The sequence below is a fragment of the Eptatretus burgeri genome, chromosome 15 (assembly GCF_056783735.1).
Source record: "Eptatretus burgeri isolate ZD-2024b chromosome 15, Ebu_testis_v1, whole genome shotgun sequence".
Lineage (NCBI taxonomy): Eukaryota > Metazoa > Chordata > Myxini > Myxiniformes > Myxinidae > Eptatretus > Eptatretus burgeri.
Genome location: NC_140975.1, coordinates 66,926,510 through 66,946,261, shown reverse-complemented (window position 1 = coordinate 66,946,261; position 19,752 = coordinate 66,926,510). Strand labels below are relative to the sequence as shown.

General features: G+C 46.1%; 1 protein-coding gene and 1 long non-coding RNA gene across 8 annotated transcripts in view; one reads left to right on the top strand and one right to left on the bottom strand.

The window, feature by feature from the left end:
• Positions 1-12,745, bottom strand: part of LOC147012390 (uncharacterized) — a 45,813-nt gene extending 33,068 nt beyond the window's left edge. For both annotated transcript variants that reach the window (XR_015051594.1, XR_015051595.1), the window contains exons 1-2: positions 12,518-12,745; positions 579-662 (exon numbers count right to left, since the gene is read on the bottom strand). This is a non-coding gene — a long non-coding RNA (uncharacterized LOC147012390). The remainder of the gene's footprint in view (positions 1-578; positions 663-12,517) is intronic.
• LOC147012389 (estrogen receptor beta-like) overlaps positions 11,644-19,752 on the top strand; it is a 163,682-nt gene continuing 155,573 nt past the window's right edge. The window contains exons 1-2 of one of the 6 annotated variants that reach the window (XM_085856502.1): positions 11,644-11,727; positions 12,225-12,383. Coding sequence is in view for 5 of the 6 variants with exons in the window: in XM_085856501.1 (XP_085712627.1) it covers positions 13,107-13,462 (356 nt within the window). In the remaining variant the exon portion in view is untranslated. Of the gene's footprint in view, positions 11,728-12,224; positions 12,384-12,617; positions 13,463-14,371; positions 14,432-19,752 lie in introns of those variants that run through there. The other 5 variants (XM_085856501.1, XM_085856499.1, XM_085856497.1 and 2 more) reach the window with 5 other exon arrangements.

Sequence of the window (19,752 nt, the reverse complement as noted above, 5' to 3'; positions counted from 1 at the left end):
TTTTTTGTACAATGATGATCCTCGGCCCTCAGCCCACGGGGCATGTGTACTAGTTTGTCAAACTTTGATTTTGTACTTTGGTCTTAACCTTGTTATAATGTTTGACTTTTTGCTTTAAAAAAAGCATGTACATGTATATGTATATGTATATACATATATATGTATATGTATATACATATATATATGTATATACGTATATATGTATATACGTATATGTATATACGTATATATATATATATGTATATACGTATATATATATATATATATATATATATATATATATATATATATATATATATATATATATATATATATATATATATATATATATATATATATATATATATATATATATATATATATATATATATATATACACACGTGTGTGTGCAATGAGACCCAATCAAGTCCCTCACTTGTAATTGCAGGGAATAACCAATTGGTTCTCACATAATCAATTAACCCACATGACTAGGATTTCAATAAATTAACTCCCATGCTCTTCCAACCAAAGAAAGCTACATAAAGCAACCAATAAAAGCTATATAAGGTAAGCCTTTTGCTGTTTCAAACCTTACCCAGGTTCCTCTACTGCTGCAGACATTCACAAGTAGCACCCTCCTCGGCCATTGTACCGGTTTCACCACTTGCTGGCGAATCATCTGTGACAGCGTAGACAGAAATGCACACCACTCAGGCTTCCAAGCATGCACCACGTGCAATATATATATATATATATATATATATATATATATATATATACTTCTCTTCTGACCCTGAATACATGTTGCCGACATCCTTTGCGTATGCAAACCACCACCATCACTCCAAACTAGGGTGGCTTCTGCAGGGTTACTCAAGTCTTTAAAGACTGAGATTAAATGGTCACTAGTAAATGAAAGCAGAGCCGCCAACGGTTTCACCCTTATTTGGGCTCATCAAAACGGCATACCACAAAATAATATACTTGTGACCAAACTTATTTGGAATCGATAAAAAAATGAACTCCCTAACTTGGCGAGGCAGCGAGGCACAGACCGAATCCCATAACAGAAAAAAAAACAAAAACAATTCTGCATGATTTGCTGTTATGGGACTCTGTTCCTCAGTACGTTATCAACGTAGGGGGTTCAATATACATATCTGGCATGTCTCAACAGAGCACAAGTGGGCCCCAAACATGATTTTTTTTAAATTTTTTGTTTTTTTTTATAAGACCATGCATTTCTGCCCTATGGCTGAGGATGTAAGTGTTTTAGTAGGACTCTAAGTTTTTGTCTTGGAGCCAAAGTGCACGTGTATTCGTTTGTCAAGCTTTTGTCTTCGAGCCAAAGTACACATTTAGCTTTGTTGTAATTTTCTTTTGAAACCTTTTCTCGATAACAGGCATCTTTCAAAAGTGATTTTTTTTTTTTTTTGTATACCTTGGTCGAGGCTCGTATGAGAGCTAACACACAACTCACAGCAAGGAGGCATGAGACAAGAGGGGCGGGAGTGGAAGGGACAAAACAGTGGGGAACAGACATATTAGGTGAACTGTGGAAGGGAGAGGGATGGAGATGGGACGGGGAACATGGCGAAGAGAAGATGGACATTACAGGGACTTTCAGGAAGGAAAGCAGGAGAATTGAAGGAAGTGGGCTTGGATGGATTATCGGGGGTAGAAAAGATCGAGGATTTGGATGGGGGAAGATAAGAGGTGGTGGTGAATAGCTGTTTTGAAAGCCTGGAGGGAAGAATGGGAAAGAATAGAGGGAGGAAGTTTATTCCAAAGGCGGGAAAAAAGAAGAATGAAAGAGTGAAGATGAGCAGTGATTCGTGATTTTGGTAGTTTTACCAGAAGGGGGTTGTTGGCGGACCTTGAGCGCCCTGTGGAAATGTGGTGGGGACAAATCGCAGAGAGAGCAGGGCGGGCAAGGCTGGAGAGGAGTCGGTAGAAGACAGAAAGACCACCGACCAACCTGCGGTGATTGAGTGAGAGGCCCAAAGACTCAGCTTCATTGCGGGAGATGCCGATGATCTTAAATGCCCTGGTTTCAACAGCGTGAAGCCGAGAAAGGTGGGAGGCAGGAGCACCAGCCCAGAGGGGAGAGCAGTACTCCATCAGGCTACGGACAAAAGCTTTGTAAGTGGTCAGGAGCTCAAGAGGGCCGAGGAAGGACTTTGCACGACGGAGGATTCCCAGTCGGCGACTGGCTTCCCAGGTCAAAAAACCAGTAAAGACCAGTAGCTTACTGGTCAACTGGTACCAGTTGAAAACCAGTAGCCAACTGGTACCAGTAAAGCCAGTTGGTTTCTTACTGGTTTTAATATGGAAATTGGAATAGAGTGATATATTACCAGTTGAAATACAATTGTATTTAACTAACTGGTATCAACTGGGACCAGTACATTGCAACTGGTATCAACTGGGACCAGTACATTGCAACTGGTATCAACTGGGACCAGTACATTGCAACTGGTATCAACTGGGACCAGTACATTGCAACTGGTATCAACTGGGACCAGTACATTGCAACTGGTATCAACTGGGACCAGTACATTGCAACTGGTATCAACTGGGACCAGTACATTGCAACTGGTATCAACTGGGACCAGTACATTGCAACTGGTATCAACTGGAACCAGTAAGACTATAACTGGTACAAATATGAACTACTGGTTTTTTCAACTGGGAAATTGGAATTCTGACTGAATTTAACTGGTACCAGTTGAAACCAATAGAGACCAGTTAAAGACCAATTAGAACCAATAGAGACCAGTTGAAAATGTGTACTGGTTTTAACTGGTTTTTCGACCTGGGTTTTGAGGCGAAGTTGGAAATGTGACTTTCCCAGGAAAGGTCATGGCAGATAGTGAGACCCAGAAGCTTGAAAGAAAAGACTTCTTCCAGAGGATTGTTGAGAAAGTGGATGGGGGGGTTTTGTAAACGGTCCTTTCGAAGAGACATAGTGAGAGTGTGAGATTTGTCTGGATTGAAAGACATGTTCTACGTGTTGGACCAGTTTGTGATTTTATCCAGATCTGCAGTGAGCGAAGAAGCTGCTGCTTGCCGGTCTGAGGAATGACAGATGGTACAGCAGAGGGTGGAGTTGTCGGCAAAGAGAAATAGAGGATTTTCCAGAGAGTCTGAGTGATGATTGCCTGGGAGCCCAAAATGTGTCCGTGGATTGATTTTATTCTCAAAGGATGGACTGATATGCCTGGTGTTGCCTTATGGTTTGGGTGGTGGGCTTGGGATCCCAGAATCCTGAGTTCAAATCCCACTCAGCTGTTGAATTAATACCACGTGGGGTTGACTCTGTCTGTCATCCTTCTGAGGTCGGCAAAAATGAGTGCCAGCTTGCTGGTGTCCTGTGTCGGAGTGGCGACCCGTCCAGGATTGTTCTCAAAAGCCAAGGAGACTGCTAAGGTAGCACCAACGCTCTGCACAGAGTATGGTCCCAATGGATGGAGGATGGGCTGGTATTGTCAAAAAGAAAAAAAAGAAAAGACTAACCAAAATATAATCAGCTTGTTCTTGTCATCTACCGAACTCATCCATCAAGTTTCATGGCTTCCTTTTGAAATATCATGCTATATTGTTTTTGGGCCCTATCTCTCAATGGTGAAGACTCACTTAAAAATTTAAAAGTTCTCATATCCTGATCCAGATCCTTACCAAAATGGAATCACTTTGTCCTTGTCACACAACCAACCTGTCCACCAATTTTTGTTTGAACCCAGCCAAAACATTTTGAAATAGTATGCTGTACATATTGTTGTGGTGCCGGGTCTCGGTGGCGAACACGAACGCTAGGTGGAGCAGTAGAGTTGGCTCCACCGAACACCCGGAATTTAGATCGTGCTCCTCGGAGAACTCCGAAAGGCACGGGTCCCTTACAGGACCGTGAATCGCCAATAATTCGGCCGCGTGGAATAGGGTGAATTGCCAACTTCAATATACCTAAGTATCCACGTGGCAAAGCTACCAGGGAATTCACACCCTCGGCTGACTCTGTCCGATCTGAGTCGCGGGTAACGGCTCTGATCCGGCGTAACCGAGTGGAATTACCAGAGCCGCGCCAGACCAAATGCACAATTTACCGTTTCCCAATTTCCCAACACGCACCGTGCTAAGCCAATGAAAGAAATACAGAAACGAGCTGATGCATTCAACAAAAGGGATATTTATTTACAATAGGCAGGGAGGGGAACACAGAAGAGCAGAGTTATCCGACTAGAAGAAATGCAGTCAATGTACAAGCAAAAGCACTTGTACAGTTGCTACTTAAAGATGGGGCCCACACACAGACACACACACACACACACACACACACACACACACACACACACACACACACACACACACACACACACACACGGACCTGTCGGGTCTTTATTGAAGGCCTCCAGCTCGAGGACAAGTGAGCTAGAGACCAGAGCCTGGACCCGTCCACCTTGTGTGGTCTTCGACGATCCGGCTTGGCAGGACTTGAACCCGCAACACGATTCCGCTCCAAGCACCAGGTACCGCGCTCTCCAACCGGCCACGCACCAATCGACCAAGGCCAAGGAGAAGATCAGAGGCGACGATGATCTAGCTCGGTGGGACTCGAACCCGCAACACGATGATTATGACCACCACGACCACGCCCACGACCCTTTTTCACCCAGCCTGGCGTTCCTTGTATTCCTTTTTCCTCCGGGGTGAGCAAATCGCCTTTTGAGGCGCTCTCCATCCTCATTGGACAGGGCGTCCTGGGAAAGTCGCTCTCTGTGGCCATCTCAACCCCCATTGGCCGTCGTGCCGTGGGAAAGTCGCTCTCTGTGGCCATCTCAACCCACATTGGACGTCGTGCCGTGGGAATGTCACTCTCTGTGGCGTGATTGGACAAGGGGCACGCCCCTGCCTTCCTGGGCGGAGTCCCGGTCTGAGGTGATGGAAATCTCCGCCCATGTACGTGGCCGAACGCACGTGGGCAATGGCGTCGGTGTGTGAAGTGAAGTGAAGGAGGTTTGTTGTAAACGAAACTCCGCAGCACACACATGTAATTCCTGTTAGACACAGGTAGGGGGCCCTAACTGTAAACACACACTTACCGATATAACTGATCTAGAAGGACCTGAATGTTGAGTGCAGTAAGCTTCCAGATTCGTAACAATATCAGGCTAACCCCTGCTTTAGCAGGGAAAATGGCCATAAAATGCTTGTTGTTGTGTTGTATGTTGTACATATCGTTTTTGTCCCTTTCACTCAATGGTGAAGAATCACTTTAAAAATTCTCGTATCTGGATCATGATCTTCACCAAAATCTAATCAATTTGTCTTTGTCACATACCCAACCTGTCCACCTATTTTCATCCGAATCCGTCCATAACTTTATGAGATACCATACTCACCGACCGACAGACAGGGCTGAAAACAACTTCCATCCACCTTTGGTGGTGGAGGTAATGAATTCTCATCGACAAAGCAGGTACGCAATTTTCTCTGTTTTGGAAATGAAAATTTTCTTTGGATAATGATGAGACACGAGAGGGCATCCTCAACGAGCAGTGATATGGAAGAGGATGTGACAGTACAGATGGCAAAGGATGAAACAGCAGCAACTCTACCAGACATCTATACTATGGAGCTAAGTGTTTGATATCTCCTCTGAGACGAAGCATCAATGGTCCACGGAACTCAACTATATTATACTTGGTATACATGACTGGATCGCGATCACGAGCGAATGAGCAAAATTAGGGGGGTTAAAAAGTGAAGCCGAGGCCGCCGAATATTAGCTGTGCAGCACGAGATACATCACCGAACATGATTGGTCCAGTGCTATCACGTGCCTACCACAGAACAGACCAGTGAAGACAGGTTTACTCGATCTGTGTGTGTGTAGAAATGTATATGTATGTATGTATATATATATATATACATATATATATATATACATATATATATATATATATATATATATATATACATATATATATATATATTGTTACGGAAATGGCCCTTATTGGAATACTAAATATAGGATTAGCTCGGATCCCCCATTAAATGCATGTTTAGCAAGGTTGTGTGGTAAAATGGACGTTGCATGTGTGTCGGGAGGTGTAGGATGCATGTTGTTATTGTTGGTACAGTGGTGGTGTGCCAAGGGCTCCCTCTTCTTCGTCCCCTCTCGGACGATAGGTCCCGCCCAGTCGGCTGAGAGGGTGTGGCCAAAAAGAGGAAGTGAAGCTAAGGGGAGGAGTTTGTCGGCTTCGCGGAGAGAGGGTGCTCGTGTGTCGAAGGAGTGAACGCGAGAGAAACGAAGGCTTCGTAAAAAGGTTGTGTGTGGAAACAGTCGCTCTCGAGGGGCGCTCGTGTTTTCGAAGCGAGCAAACGAAGGAGGCACAGTGTTGGATCTGCTGGGAGAGACTGCCTGTACGTCGAGTCTGCATTTTTGGCAGTAAGAGAGACTGCCTGAACGTTGAGTCTGCCTTTTTGGGGCAGTGGGAGAGGCGGCCTGCACGTCGAATCGGCGATCGACTCTTATGAGGAGGTGATTCTGCCGTGAGGGAGACGGCAGCCGGCTTTGAGAGGCGAGCGTGGAAAAGGAAAGAAAAGGTGATTCGACAGAGAGATAAACTTAGAGGACGGAGTTGGGAAGTCAGGCTTTGAGACGGGAAGGCAGGAGAGGAGACGACGGAGCCTCTGACGGTCCCTGCTCACACCAACGGCTCGACACGTTTGCCGATCCGCTTGCCCGGTGCCTCGATTTGGGCCTTGTCTGGTGAACAGGCCAGGCCTGGATTTGTATGCTGGACCTTGAGAGAAATCAGCTGAGGCTCATCGTCGACCTTACGCGGGGTCAGAGCGTGCGGAGACCGCGTGCGGTGTGGAAAGGAAAGAGTGCGGCGCCACCATCTTGCCAGGTGGCGCATTTGAGCTGGGGCTCGAATCTGTGGACATCCGCCTGTTGCAAGCGACATTCATGCTTTTGACACTGTCCTCTCGTCCATGAAACATCACCAAGTACCTTGTCTTGCATGCATGCATGCATACTGTCTGTCTGTCTGTGTGTCTTGCATGCATGCATGCATACTGTCTGTCTGTCTGTCTTTGTCTGCATGTGTTGTATAAGGCATATCTTGGTAGGGACCCCCTCAAAACCTGTAGTCCGTAGTTCCCTAGTTAAGAACGGGTTAAAGATTGTTAATAAAAGCATTGTCATGAATGTTTTGCTTGTGTCGTGTTCCTCAATGTTCCCCAATAAATGTGGTTGAGTCGGATGAAGTTTCTGCTTTGAGTTAATTCGTGTCGCGTCGAGGAACGATCCGTTCGATTGGCATATAAAACCAAAATGGTTACAGACTGGCAGAAAATGCGGGGCATCTGACACAACCCGTCTGTAACCGGGGTTCTATTTCCCCAACTGGTAGGGTATAAGGATTACATTGGTATCGTGATTGAAGACGTGTGACCCGAGGCCTGTGCCGAGCGGGCCGGCATTATAAACCCTGGAGATGGTGGTGGTGGTGAGGGTGACACCAAGGATCGGGTGAGAATCCTGCCACCCTGGATCTGCAACAATATATATGTATGTACATGTATGTATATATATATATATATATATATATATATATATATATATATATATATATATATATATATATATATATGTGTGTGTATGTGTATATATATGTATATGTGTATATATATGTATATGTGTGTGTGTATGTGTATATATATATATATATGTGTGTGTGTGTGTGTATATATATGTATGTGTGTGTATGTGTATATATATGTATATGTGTGTGTGTATGTGTATATATATATATATATATATATATATATATATATATATATATATATATATATATATGTGTGTGTGTGTGTATGTGTATATATATGTATGTGTGTGTGTGTATGTGTATATATATATGTATGTGTGTGTGTGTATGTGTATATATATGTATGTGTGTGTGTGTATGTGTATATATATGTATATGTGTGTGTGTATGTGTATATATATGTATATGTGTGTGTGTATGTGTATATATATGTATATGTGTGTGTGTGTATGTGTGTATATATGTATATGTGTGTGTGTATGTGTATATATATGTATATGTGTGTGTGTATGTGTATATATATGTATATGTGTGTGTGTATGTGTATATATATGTATGTATATATATATATATATATATATATGTATATATATATATATATATATATATATATATATATATATATATATATATATATATATATATATATATGTATGTATATATGTATATATGTATATATATATATATATATATATATATATATATATATATATATATATATATATATATAATGGAGCAAATGAATGTATTGTTGAGGAAATTCGCAAACCACCATTTAGGTCCCGTAGGTGAGATATCTCTGTAAGTACATGTGTAGTTAGCCCAAACCAGTTGTTTAGAGGGAATAAATGTGATTCATTTGGGCTGCGACCCTTTGAGACAGTCGTTTTTCTGTTCAATCTTTATTTTGAACCAACCACGTCTCAACCGCCATCACACAACAACAACCAACCGCAACGCCGCTTCACAACAGCAACAACGCCGACAGCCACGACCTTTACCTTCACAACTCGCTCCCACAAACATCGCATCACCGCCATTCCAAACGGCACCATGGCCGGGCGTCGGGTTGTCCTGGACTCGTGCAAGACGCGCGCCGAACCGTGAGTGCAAAGTGCGGCCTTTCCGAGGAGAATTCGGATCAGGAATGATACACGTCCACTTCTGATCCGTCCAATCAGCAAGCGCGGGGCGGTTTGGCCCCGCCTCCAGGCGCGTCGGTGTTGAATCGCGATATGCAAATTCTAGTATCAGGGGAGACTCACGCCCCTTTTCCTCCGTCCAATGGGCGAGCGTGGCTCCACCCCCGAGCTCGTTCTGATCCAGAAATTTGCATATGGGTTCTCCTGCCGGCCTATAAAGTGCCGAGCGCAGGGTCGAGTCAGGCTCGGAAGAGTCAGTTTTGGAGAGCAGAGTGTGGCAGCGGCAGTCATTTTCAGAAGTCAGTCTTGAGAGGTCGGAGAGCCGAGTGGAGCAAGCAGTCTGTCGGGGTTCGGAGTCTGTCGGGGAGCTGCAGAGAGGGGAAGCCTGGAGCTTAGAGCGCGGTCGAGTCGGGTTGGAGCGCGGAGTGAGTTGGGAGGCGAGGGCGTACAGGTGGTTTGCTGCAGTCGGCTGAGGAGAATTGGGGAGGAGACCGAATAGCTTGGGTCTGAGGCAAGGAAGACGGCGGTCGGCGACGAGCTCGCAGTGGAATCGCTCGTCGCGGGACCCAAGCAAGCCAGCTATCCTCTTTCCCCAGAACATCAACAATTACCCCCCTTTTTCCCCCTGCACTGAGATAGTGCGAAAAGGGGGGCCCCGTTCCCACCCCACTCTAAGCAGTGTCAACGAAACCCGCGAAGGAGCGCGGAGTCGGGGCGCCACCACGCCACCACATTGGCGGCTCATCATAAAAACACGGGTAGGATCCACCCGGTCTCGCGGACCTGACCGCTCTTTCAGGTCCCGCGCAAATATTGGCCCACAGGCCCCGTCTGCCCCCTTGTCTTTGAGGGTGGCCCTTTTCTTTTGCTTTTGAGTAAATGTGTTGTTGGCGCCGTTTGTAAAATAAAACTGTGTAAGTGTTGCCGTGTGCTCGCGTAGTCGGTAGTATCTCTGCATTGTTGTGTTTCTTTTGTTGCAATTGCTTTAGGTGCATAATTGTTGTAATTGTATATGTGTGCTCTCCATGTGCCGCGGAATAAATGTGCATTATTTTGAACTGTTTTCCCGTTTCGCTTCGTCTTTTCTTTAATTGAATCTCCATCTTGCTTCACGTAAAGGTTGGTAGTGGGCTTAATACGCCCGATAATTAATCGGAACCGTCGAGTCCGACGATAACACCGCTCGGTTATCCCGATAGTACGGAACGGGTCGCTTAAGTGGCCCGTGTCCGGAGTCGACCTGCGGCGAGGTGCGATCGCCCGGTCTACCCTCCGCGTGGGTACTTAGGTAGGTCGAATTTGGCGAACAACCCTATCCCACGCGGGGGGCCGATTGGCACGATCGTGGTGAGGCCGAAAGGCCCACCCGTGACTAGCTCCCGGCGTTAGTCCGAGAGGGTCATGACAGAATTGTCCGTCCGGTGGGCGACGTGCCGCGACTCGAGTTACGTGGCCGCTCGCACGCCGGCGGGCGCGAATTCGCAACAGTATGTATGTATATCTGATCTTCAATTGGTTGGACAGCTGACCTGACATCACCCACAATTGTAACCTGAAATGCTTAACCTAAAGTACCCCGAGAAACCAAAACACCCAAAAAGACCGAGGATGCCAATGACCTAGACAACGCAAAAGACCTCGAGGAATCAAATGACTGAGGACCCAAAAGACCCGAAGACCCAAAATACCTAGAGGACTCAAAATACCTAGAAGACCCAATGGGACTATCTGAGACCCATGGAAATTCTGCAATGTAAAATGTGGCTTCAGGTTGTGGCCCCCACCACACCACACACACACACACACACACACACACACACACGTAATCCCAAGTCCTCAACCCCCCCCCCCCCGTCCCGACTGTCCTCTCTCTGCCCCTGCTTCCACCACACCCAAATTATTTCCGCGATAAGTCTGCTCTGTGTCCCCTTTTGTAAGTAGCCTGTTTATTGTTGCACCACACGCTTCTTTCTATCCCTGCACACCACACCCCAATAAATCTTCACTGTGCTACATATCTTTCCTCGCCTGCTTGTAAATAAATAATTATTATTATTAGGAATGTTCCCTGCTCGGTTTTGTCTTTTCTTCTATTGATCCAGCATGGTCCGAATCCTACTTTAGCCGGGACTTTATTCCCAATGATCCGTTCCTTTTTGCTGGTACGTCCTTGGCAGTGTCGCTTGGCTGCATCCGATCCGGTAGAGTGATCCGGTTCAGACAAGGCGTACCAGGGCGTGTTCCCCGGTAATTAAATCACGTGATTAATTAGGTAACCCGATTAACCCATAGTCGGGAGGACCGTAGGTCACGCGATTGACTTATTGGCATCCACAGTCAGTTAAGTGACCCGCCGCGTCACGGAATTATCCGTGTGCGACGGCCTACAATTTCGGGGAGTCTGGTGGGAGTCGACATAGCTTCTCCCACCTCGTGGTCTTCTCACCCTATCCCCCCCCCCCCGGCCCGCAACAATATGTCTGTGACATGCAACATGATACGTCTTTTGATTAAACCCATCAGTCAAGCGATTGGCAGCAGGTTGGACTGCTCGTTTATAGTGATAATGGAAACATCTATGTTGCACAACTGGACTTTCAAGATGTTTTGAAAGTCTTGCAAGCTGATGTGGGAGACCCCTCTGCGGGTGCGGGCTCCACGGTGCCCATCAGAAGCCCTCCTGTACCTCTGGGTCTAGGCCCGAGTGTGTCCTGTCAGTCAGCTCTTTGAACGGTAAAATCAGAACTCACTCCCATACCCCTCCACGACCCCCAGAACCACAATGGTGGCAAGACGTGATAAAACCTTCAAAGAGATGTTTCATTGTTTAAAACAAGGAAACGTTCGCTGGCTCAGAGTTAAACCCCAAGTTGTCAGATTGAAAACTCGCATTCCTGACGTTCTCCGACCTGGATTATGGGAACTTGAAGGCATAAGGAAGGTACACGCCAGCAAGATCACACGTCATTGCTGAAGGAGCTCGCAGGTGCAAAATGAAGTCCAATTTACCTTTACCTTTTCAAACTGGTCAGCTGTTGTAAATGTGTTAAATCTTCCTGCGTTGCTTGATGTAAGCCCCATAATAACGATTGATGCAATCTTAAAAACGTTCCTGTCGTGGCGCTTGGTTCACGTTCTTGTACGATGAATGAGGCCTAAGGCCTCAGGCCTGTGAATGAGGCCTCAGGCCTGCCGTTTGTTGTGTATCAAAGTAAAGGGACGATTCACCAAGTTTTTCTTTGGTTATGGCACATACAAACACTCAGTTTATTTACAGCTTCCTCTTCATGGTGTAGCTGTAGCTATTGGAGCATGCAACCAACTTGGCCCATGCAGGTTGCACAAGTATTCGCGACTTGGCATTGCAGCCCTTTCGAGGGAGTGTAAATATTGCAATGATTCGTGTTTATTTTACAACAAAATTCCCACCTTTGCCAAACTTATTGGCAGCTCGTTAAGGTTTCTATGCATTTTTCTCCCCAGGTATAACCAAACGATGCGAGACACACTGGCTCGGGACCAGGTGGAGTTGCAATTTTAACCGACGGGGAGGCCCGATCTGTCATCGGCTCCAGCCCCCTCTCATCACCCCTGGGTTTACACCTGGGTCGCCACAAACTATCCACTTTGAAGAAACCCCGTGTGAGGATTTTTCCTTATTTGTTAAAGAGAACATCTGCATCCAGGATTAGGACAACACACACGCACACGCACACACGCACACACGCACACGCACACGCACACGCACACGCACACGCACACGCACACACACACACCATTTGGTGTTTTGAAGGATCAATCCGCAATTCTTTTCCTGGAAAGCTTGTCTGGGGGTGTGTGACGTCACGAGGGGGTTTGAAGGTCGATGTTATTTCACTTCACGGAACACGATGTTCTCGACAGTCGACCCCCTGGCGCGGCTCCAGGACGGGCACGTGGTCGCGCATACTGTTCCTCCTGCTGGATCTCCCCGTCCATTTATCGCTTCGGGACGCGACCGATTGTTCACGGCAATAGTACTTCACTTCGCTCCCGGTTCGTCTCCATTCGCGTCCCGATTGAACATCGTCTTGTTTTCACCGACGATCCCCGACTTGGATGCCGCCGCACACCCCCCCTCCCCGCCCCCACCCGCGGTACCATGTGTCCGTGTCATCGAACGTCGGGACAACAGGTCTCCTGACTCTCCTTAGTTCAGAGCGAGCGAGCAAGTGAGACCGCTCGGGGACGTGTTGTTTGGAGAAAGTCTGTTCAACCGTGTGCACCGATTCCGGGGTCGTGCGGGGCTATGGCTGTGGGTCGGGAACCCGATCGGTAGCACGTAGCTCAGGGTTGCAGCCGCTGTAGACCGCGCCACTCCCTACCATGGAGTCGTGTCCCGGAGCCGGACGAAGAGCTCCCCGACTCGTCCCCTTCCTGCCTGGCAACTCCGACTCCCCACACGCTCTGGGGGTCTTTTCCGATACCTCAACCTCAACTTCACCCTCCGCCGGTCGCGGAGAGGCCGATGGTGTGTTGCGGGGTGGTGGCTCGGGTCCGGTCCTCCCTGTGCTGAGCAGGAGTCCGCAGCAGCCGTTGCTCTTCCTGTCTCCTCCGACACCGCCTTGGTTGCCGCAGGTGTCCGCTGCTCCGGGATCCTTCCAGCCGTTCGTGTACGAGGCGCACACTTGGCTTCCCGGACAGCTGAGCCCACAGACGCTAGAGATCGCGCCTCTGTACAGGTATTACAGTGCACTCACCTGAGCAGGCACTAATGAGATAATGGTTTATTGAGTTCATCTATGTGACCCCTCACCCACGATGTGACCCCCCTCTCCCTTACCGTGATTCCAAGGTGGAGGTGCGGCATCCCAAACCACTCTTGAGGGTGTGCCGTAAGTCCCTTCACCCCCATGGCCACATGTTAACAGGTGTAGTGGTTTTTTTGCTCCAGGTGAACGACGATGCTCACACTGATCCTCGAGAGTGTTCACCTTCACGATAATACATGTGAAAACAAGTTCGATATAAACAGGTCGCCAGGTGTGTTCGTTTTATTCTGCTGACCCCGGTCTAGTAGGCAAAGGTTCAGGTGTAAAGGGATCCACGGGGTAGCATCCTGCGCAACAAAACTCTTTTATTGATAACATGTGGCCGCATAACACAGGGGGTACGTAGTCGTACAGCGAAGGCTAATTGATGTATAGATCGTAATGTTGTGCAATCGCATGGAGGGTTTCACGTTGGCCATTTGACAGTCACACCTCCGAGCTTGGCATGATGACGTACAGAACTAGGTGTACCCTCATCGCAATCAATCATATTGATCGTCTGTTCAACAGCATTCCATGTACCCCTGCACATAATCATATATGTATGTATTGTACACACAAACACACACTACTGTTTCCCATTGCTTGGACACCAATCGCAGGTTGCATCACTTTGTGCCCCATCGCAGGTCGACACTATCACCATTGCTGTACAGCTGCCCTTTTGGGTGTTTATACCCAACCACGACACTTTGTTGTTGTTGTTGTTGTGCCCACACCCTCTTCTCACTGGGATTGCCATCAGGGCAGAAACTGCCTTGATCATAAACGTCGATAACATACCCTTTATCTAATCTACTCTGGACAGATCACGACCCCTACTGCAGGCTGCTGTCAAAGCGTCCCTCGGTTAGGGAAGGAATTGAGAATGTGGCCAAGGTACGAGCACACGAGGGCATGCCCTCTTCCGTATGTACCGTGTGATCTTTAATGTCTGTAGGTAAATGCTAACAGATGAGACAACCAGCTTTTAACCCCCCTCCCCCCCCCCCCAAGAACAGCACACACACCGGGGGCAACGTCGTGCCTGGGCACGTGAGGATGGCGGTTTGTAGTTGGCAGGGAATCAAACCAACGATTGAAGGGTGAATGTGGGACCTTTGAGCTGTCCTGCTAATCTATATGAGGTATTAACGGATATTAATGGGATTTTTTCACACGGGAATATGGCGCTACACGTCAAATTAATGGAAATTTTCAAAAGTTCCCTGGAGTCAGGACAGGTACCGGAGGATTGGAGAGTAGCAAATGTAACACCATTAGTTAAGAAAGGATCCAGAGAAGAATTGGGAAACTATAGACCTGTTAGTTTGGCTTCAGTTGTGGGGAAGGTGTTGGAGACATTAATTAAGGACCGGATGAGGAACCATTTAAACAAATACAAACTAATTAAAGGTAGTCAACATGGGTTTACCAAAGGTAGTTCCTGTTTAACAAATCTTTTGGAGTTCTATGAAGCAGTATCTGATTGGGTGGATGATGAAAAGGCAGTAGACATAGTATATCTAGACTTTAAGAAGGTATTTGATAAGGTACCACATCGAAGGTTGTTGGTCAAGCTGAGGGCTTGTGGAGTGGCTGGTTAGGTAGCTAATTCGATTGCAAACTGGCTTAGTGAGAGGAAGCAAAGAGTGGCTGTGAGTGGGAGGATGTCTTTGTGGGAGGATGTAAGTAGTGGGGTACCTCAGGGATCAGTACTCGGACCATTGCTATTCATTATTTACATCAATGATTTGGATAGTGGGGTAAAGAGTAAGTTTTCCAAATTTACAGATGACACAAAGCTTGGAGGTAAGGTGGATATCAGAGGGGGTAGTGATCAGATTCAGGAAAGTATTGATACCTGTATAGATTGGGCAAAAGATTGGCAGATGGAATTTAACCTGACCAGGTGTAAGGTGTTGGGGATGGGAAGAACAATGAAAATAGAGATTACAGGATGCAAGGGGTAATTTTGGAGTATGTCACACAGGAGAAGGATCTGGGGGTGGTAATAAATATGGGAAGTAATCAGGCAGCACAGTGCCAGGCAGCTATAGGTAGAGGAAATAGGGTTTTAGGTTGAATTCAGAGTGGGATCAATTATAAATCAAAAGAGGTGGTGTTAACATTGTACAGGAATTCAGTGAGGGCCACATCTGGAATATTGTGTGCAGTTCTGGTCACCACGACTCAGGAAGGACATAGATGCCATAGAGAAGGTTCAGCGCAGGACGACGAGATTGATTCCGGGCCGAGCTAAACTCAGCTATGAGGAGCGGCTGAAGGAGACGGGGCTTTATACACTAGAAAGGAGGTGGTTACGAGGAGATATGATGGTGATGTTTAAGATAATGAAAGGTAGAGATTAATTAAGTGAAGATTAATTATTCAACAGAGTAGACAGTGACAGAACCAGGGGCTACGGCCTGAGAGTAAAGAAGCGGAGAGTTAAGACGGTAGTAAGGCAGGGGACTTTCACTCAGAGAGTAGTTAATCTATGGAATGGTCTCCCTGGTAAGGTAGTGGCAGCAGAAAAAGTAGATAAGTTTAAATTAGAATTACATAGGTACCTGGAAGTTATGGAGATAGAGGGGTATGGGGATGTTGATAGGAATTTTCAGTTGCTTGAGCATTGATGGATGATTGTGTACATGTGTAAGGAGTGTTTATGTTGGGGGTCTTCTCAAGGGGTGTTGTGTGGTTGATGTGTGTTTTAAACAAAGCCCATGCCCCCTCCCCTGAGGAGGAAAAAAAGAAAACGAATTCCAAATAAATAAATAAATACTGTACATACAACAACCAACAAAAACACTGAAAAAAAAATAATAATAAATTTTGCATTTTCTTCTTCGGATATTGTGTTGATAAATTAGTGTGGTATTGATGTCACGCAGACATGATGGGCTGAATGGCCTCCACCTGTGTCTGATTTCCTTGTATTTCCTTGTATCCAAAGAGGAAGAGATGTCACAGCATCATATCCCATAATCTGCTCTTATTTCTCTATCCAATTGGTGTTTCTTTGTGTTGCTGCATTCATTCATGGATTTCTAGTTTATTAAGGACGAGGGGTACCCGGTGTTGCCCAGTGTAATTATCCTGTTGGCATTGTGAAAAAAATAAAATTTTGTTTTGTTTATCTTTTTTTTGTGGGGGCCGAAAACACTTCCCTGCACTCACTGAGGAATGGAGTCAGGGATCATTAGCTCGTCCCCCGTGCAGCAGAAGATTGGCTTTTGCATTCACTTCTGTGTCTGTCTGTCTGTGCTGTAACTTTATTTTTTTACTACTTGAGCTTCTGTTATCAAATTTTCAACAAAGCTTTATGATGAGAGTATGGAGAAGCCAAAACAATAATTTGCTCAAAAGGTCAAAGGTCACCATTACAGGAAATCATCAATTTTCATTCAATTGACCTGAAATTTTAATTATCATTTGAGTTTTTGTAAGCCATAACTTTTTTTTTTTTTACCATATTTGCAACAAAGCTTTATTATGAGAATATAGAGGTAACAAATTAATAATTTTGTCAAAAGATCAAAGGTACCATTTCGCATACGATCGAAGAAGTCTGAATACAAAGCAGATGGGCTTTGCATTTTCAGATACATTCGAGTTTAATATTACTTTGATGTAGCAACAAAGGCTTGGGAACTAGAGAGCGATTAAAAAAAAAAAATAGTAATACTAACAAGTCTGAAGACAACGATTGTTCACGAGCGGTATTTGACGATGTAGATTGTTTCAGAAGTCAAGGATGAGACAATGTGATAATGTTTGACCAAGCTATAAAAATGATCAACATGATGTGGTACGAGTGACAGGTTATTAGCTGCAAATGTCGAAAACCCGGTTTCGTTCAACAACTTAAAAAAATTTGACCTTTGCATAACCTTTAAAGGTCACAAAACAATGTTGTGGACATTAAAATAAGGAAACAGGATACGTGCTATAGCTTATTGGAGTTGGTTCGTCGAAGAAGGTAGAAAACCCGGTTCGATTCCCACAACTTTGAAAATTTGACCTTTGTGAACTTTAAAGGTCAAAGGTCAAGGATTATGACCTATGGTGGAAAACTTCCTCTGGAACATTCCAGGAAAAATATAATGTCATATAGGCTATATGGCATTTCACACTCCTCGGATTATCCATACTTTGATGAAATCAGCGTAAAAACAAACTTGAAGGGGGCGCAACGGGCAAGGTGTTCGAGATAGAGCAAAATGGTTTCAAGACTTGAGGTGGGGAATGACCTCAAGATTATGCATAAAAAATATTGTCATCCCAGCTCTCAAAGTTTGGGCGGTCGTATGATTTTTATGTGAAAATTCGAAATTTTCTAAGTTCATGACATTGTGATCTTGACCTTGGGACGAAAATGAAAAATCGAGCTCCGTAGGGCTATGCAGGTGCCATTGGGCTAACCAAATACCGAAGCCTCTGCCAGATTCGACAAACTCCTCAGAGAAGATGGATTTTTACGTCAAAATTCGCAATTTTTTAAGTTCGTGACCTTGTGACCTTGACCTTGGGGCGACCGAAATTTTCGAAGTTCATTACCTTGTGATCTTGACCTTGGGACGAAAATGAAAATTGAGCTCCGTGGGGTATGCAGGTGCCATTGGGCTAACCAAATCCCAAAACCTCTGCCAGATTCAATAAACTCCATGGAGAAGATGGATTTTTATGTCAAAATTCGCAATTTTCTAAGTTTGTGACCTTGTGACCTTGACCTTGGAGCAAAAATGAAAAATCGAGATCGAGAAAAATCAAGTGACTGGCGCGTTCGCGACGCACCGGGCCAAACGGAGACACCAGGGGTCGCCGATAATAAAGACCCATCAAGTCACCACAAGGGTGACAAGGTAACCTGCCCGGTCTATCAGGGCCTATTCCGGTCATCCCGGCCCTGAGTGCATTAAAGGCTCACGAGCCCGATTCTTTCTTTCTTGGGTTTTGCATGAAAGTCTGTGGCGCCTTGTCCTGAAGTAGAATTGTTGTTAATTGCCTGTATATACTTGCATTCCGATAGAACTCGGCTGTAGGCTTTTTGCTCGTGTCCTGTCCCGATCCCCCCATTGACTGCTTACGTGCTGGGTGGAAAATAAAATAACCATATTGTTTGAATGTCAACCCGCTCGTTGCGTCACTTTCTCCATTGACTGCCATGATACGTCCGGGAAATTAGCTGGCTGATTATAAAGCCGATAAAATAATCTGGTCTGACGGGATCTGGCGAATTAAAACCGCTCGGCATTCGCAAATGGAATGAGCTGCTTAAACAGCTCATTTTCGTGCAGGCCCCGTCGAGGTATAAACTCCCGGCATTTCTGTCCGCGCGAATAGTTCGGTATATCGATAATTCGGAGCTTGACCCTGGAGCGCGTGGACAGAAGAACTAGCTGGTGTCTGGTGTATTAAAAATGGTGTATAGACCCCAAGGTCTGGTGTATCGGCAGTAGGAGGAACTGAACCTGAGGGTCGAGTCTGCCATCTGCCGAGGGAGTAACTGAGCCTGAGTGCCGAGTGAGGATTTCTGCTGTATAGAAACGACTAGTGGGAGGCTGCAATCTGCGTCGAGAGGAACTGGCTGCTGTGTGAGTTGGCGATCGACTTTATGAGGAAGACATCGACAGGTTCATCCGGAGTCCAGCGACGGAGCCTCTGACTGTCCCAACTCACTTCACGGCTCCACGACGTCTTGGAATCACATGGACCCAGCCTACGGAGCCCAACACCTCAATTTGGCCTGGTCTGGTGAACAGGCCAGGCCTGGACTTGTATGCTGGACCTTGTGCGAAACCAGCTGAAACCCACCATCGATCTGACGGTCTTGTGCCGTTGACCTTACGTGGGGTCAGAACGCGCTGAGGCCGCATGTGTGGGCGGTGCGACAAAAGGAGGACGAGCGCCATCTTGCCACGTGGCATGCTTGAGCTTGGGAGCTCAAATCCGTGGAAATCGGCTTGTCACGAGCCACATTCGTGCTTTTGACACTTTCCTCTCGTCCATGAAGCATCACCAAGTACTCCGTGTCTTGTCTGCATGCTGTCCGTGTCTTGTTTGCATGTCGTTTAAGGTTTATCTCGTAGGGTCCCCTCGAAACCCATAATCCGAAGCTCCCTAGTTAAAAACGGGTTATTGATTAATTATAACATTGTCGTGAATGCTTTGCTTGTGTCGTATTCCCCGAGGTCCCCAATAAATCTGGCTGATTC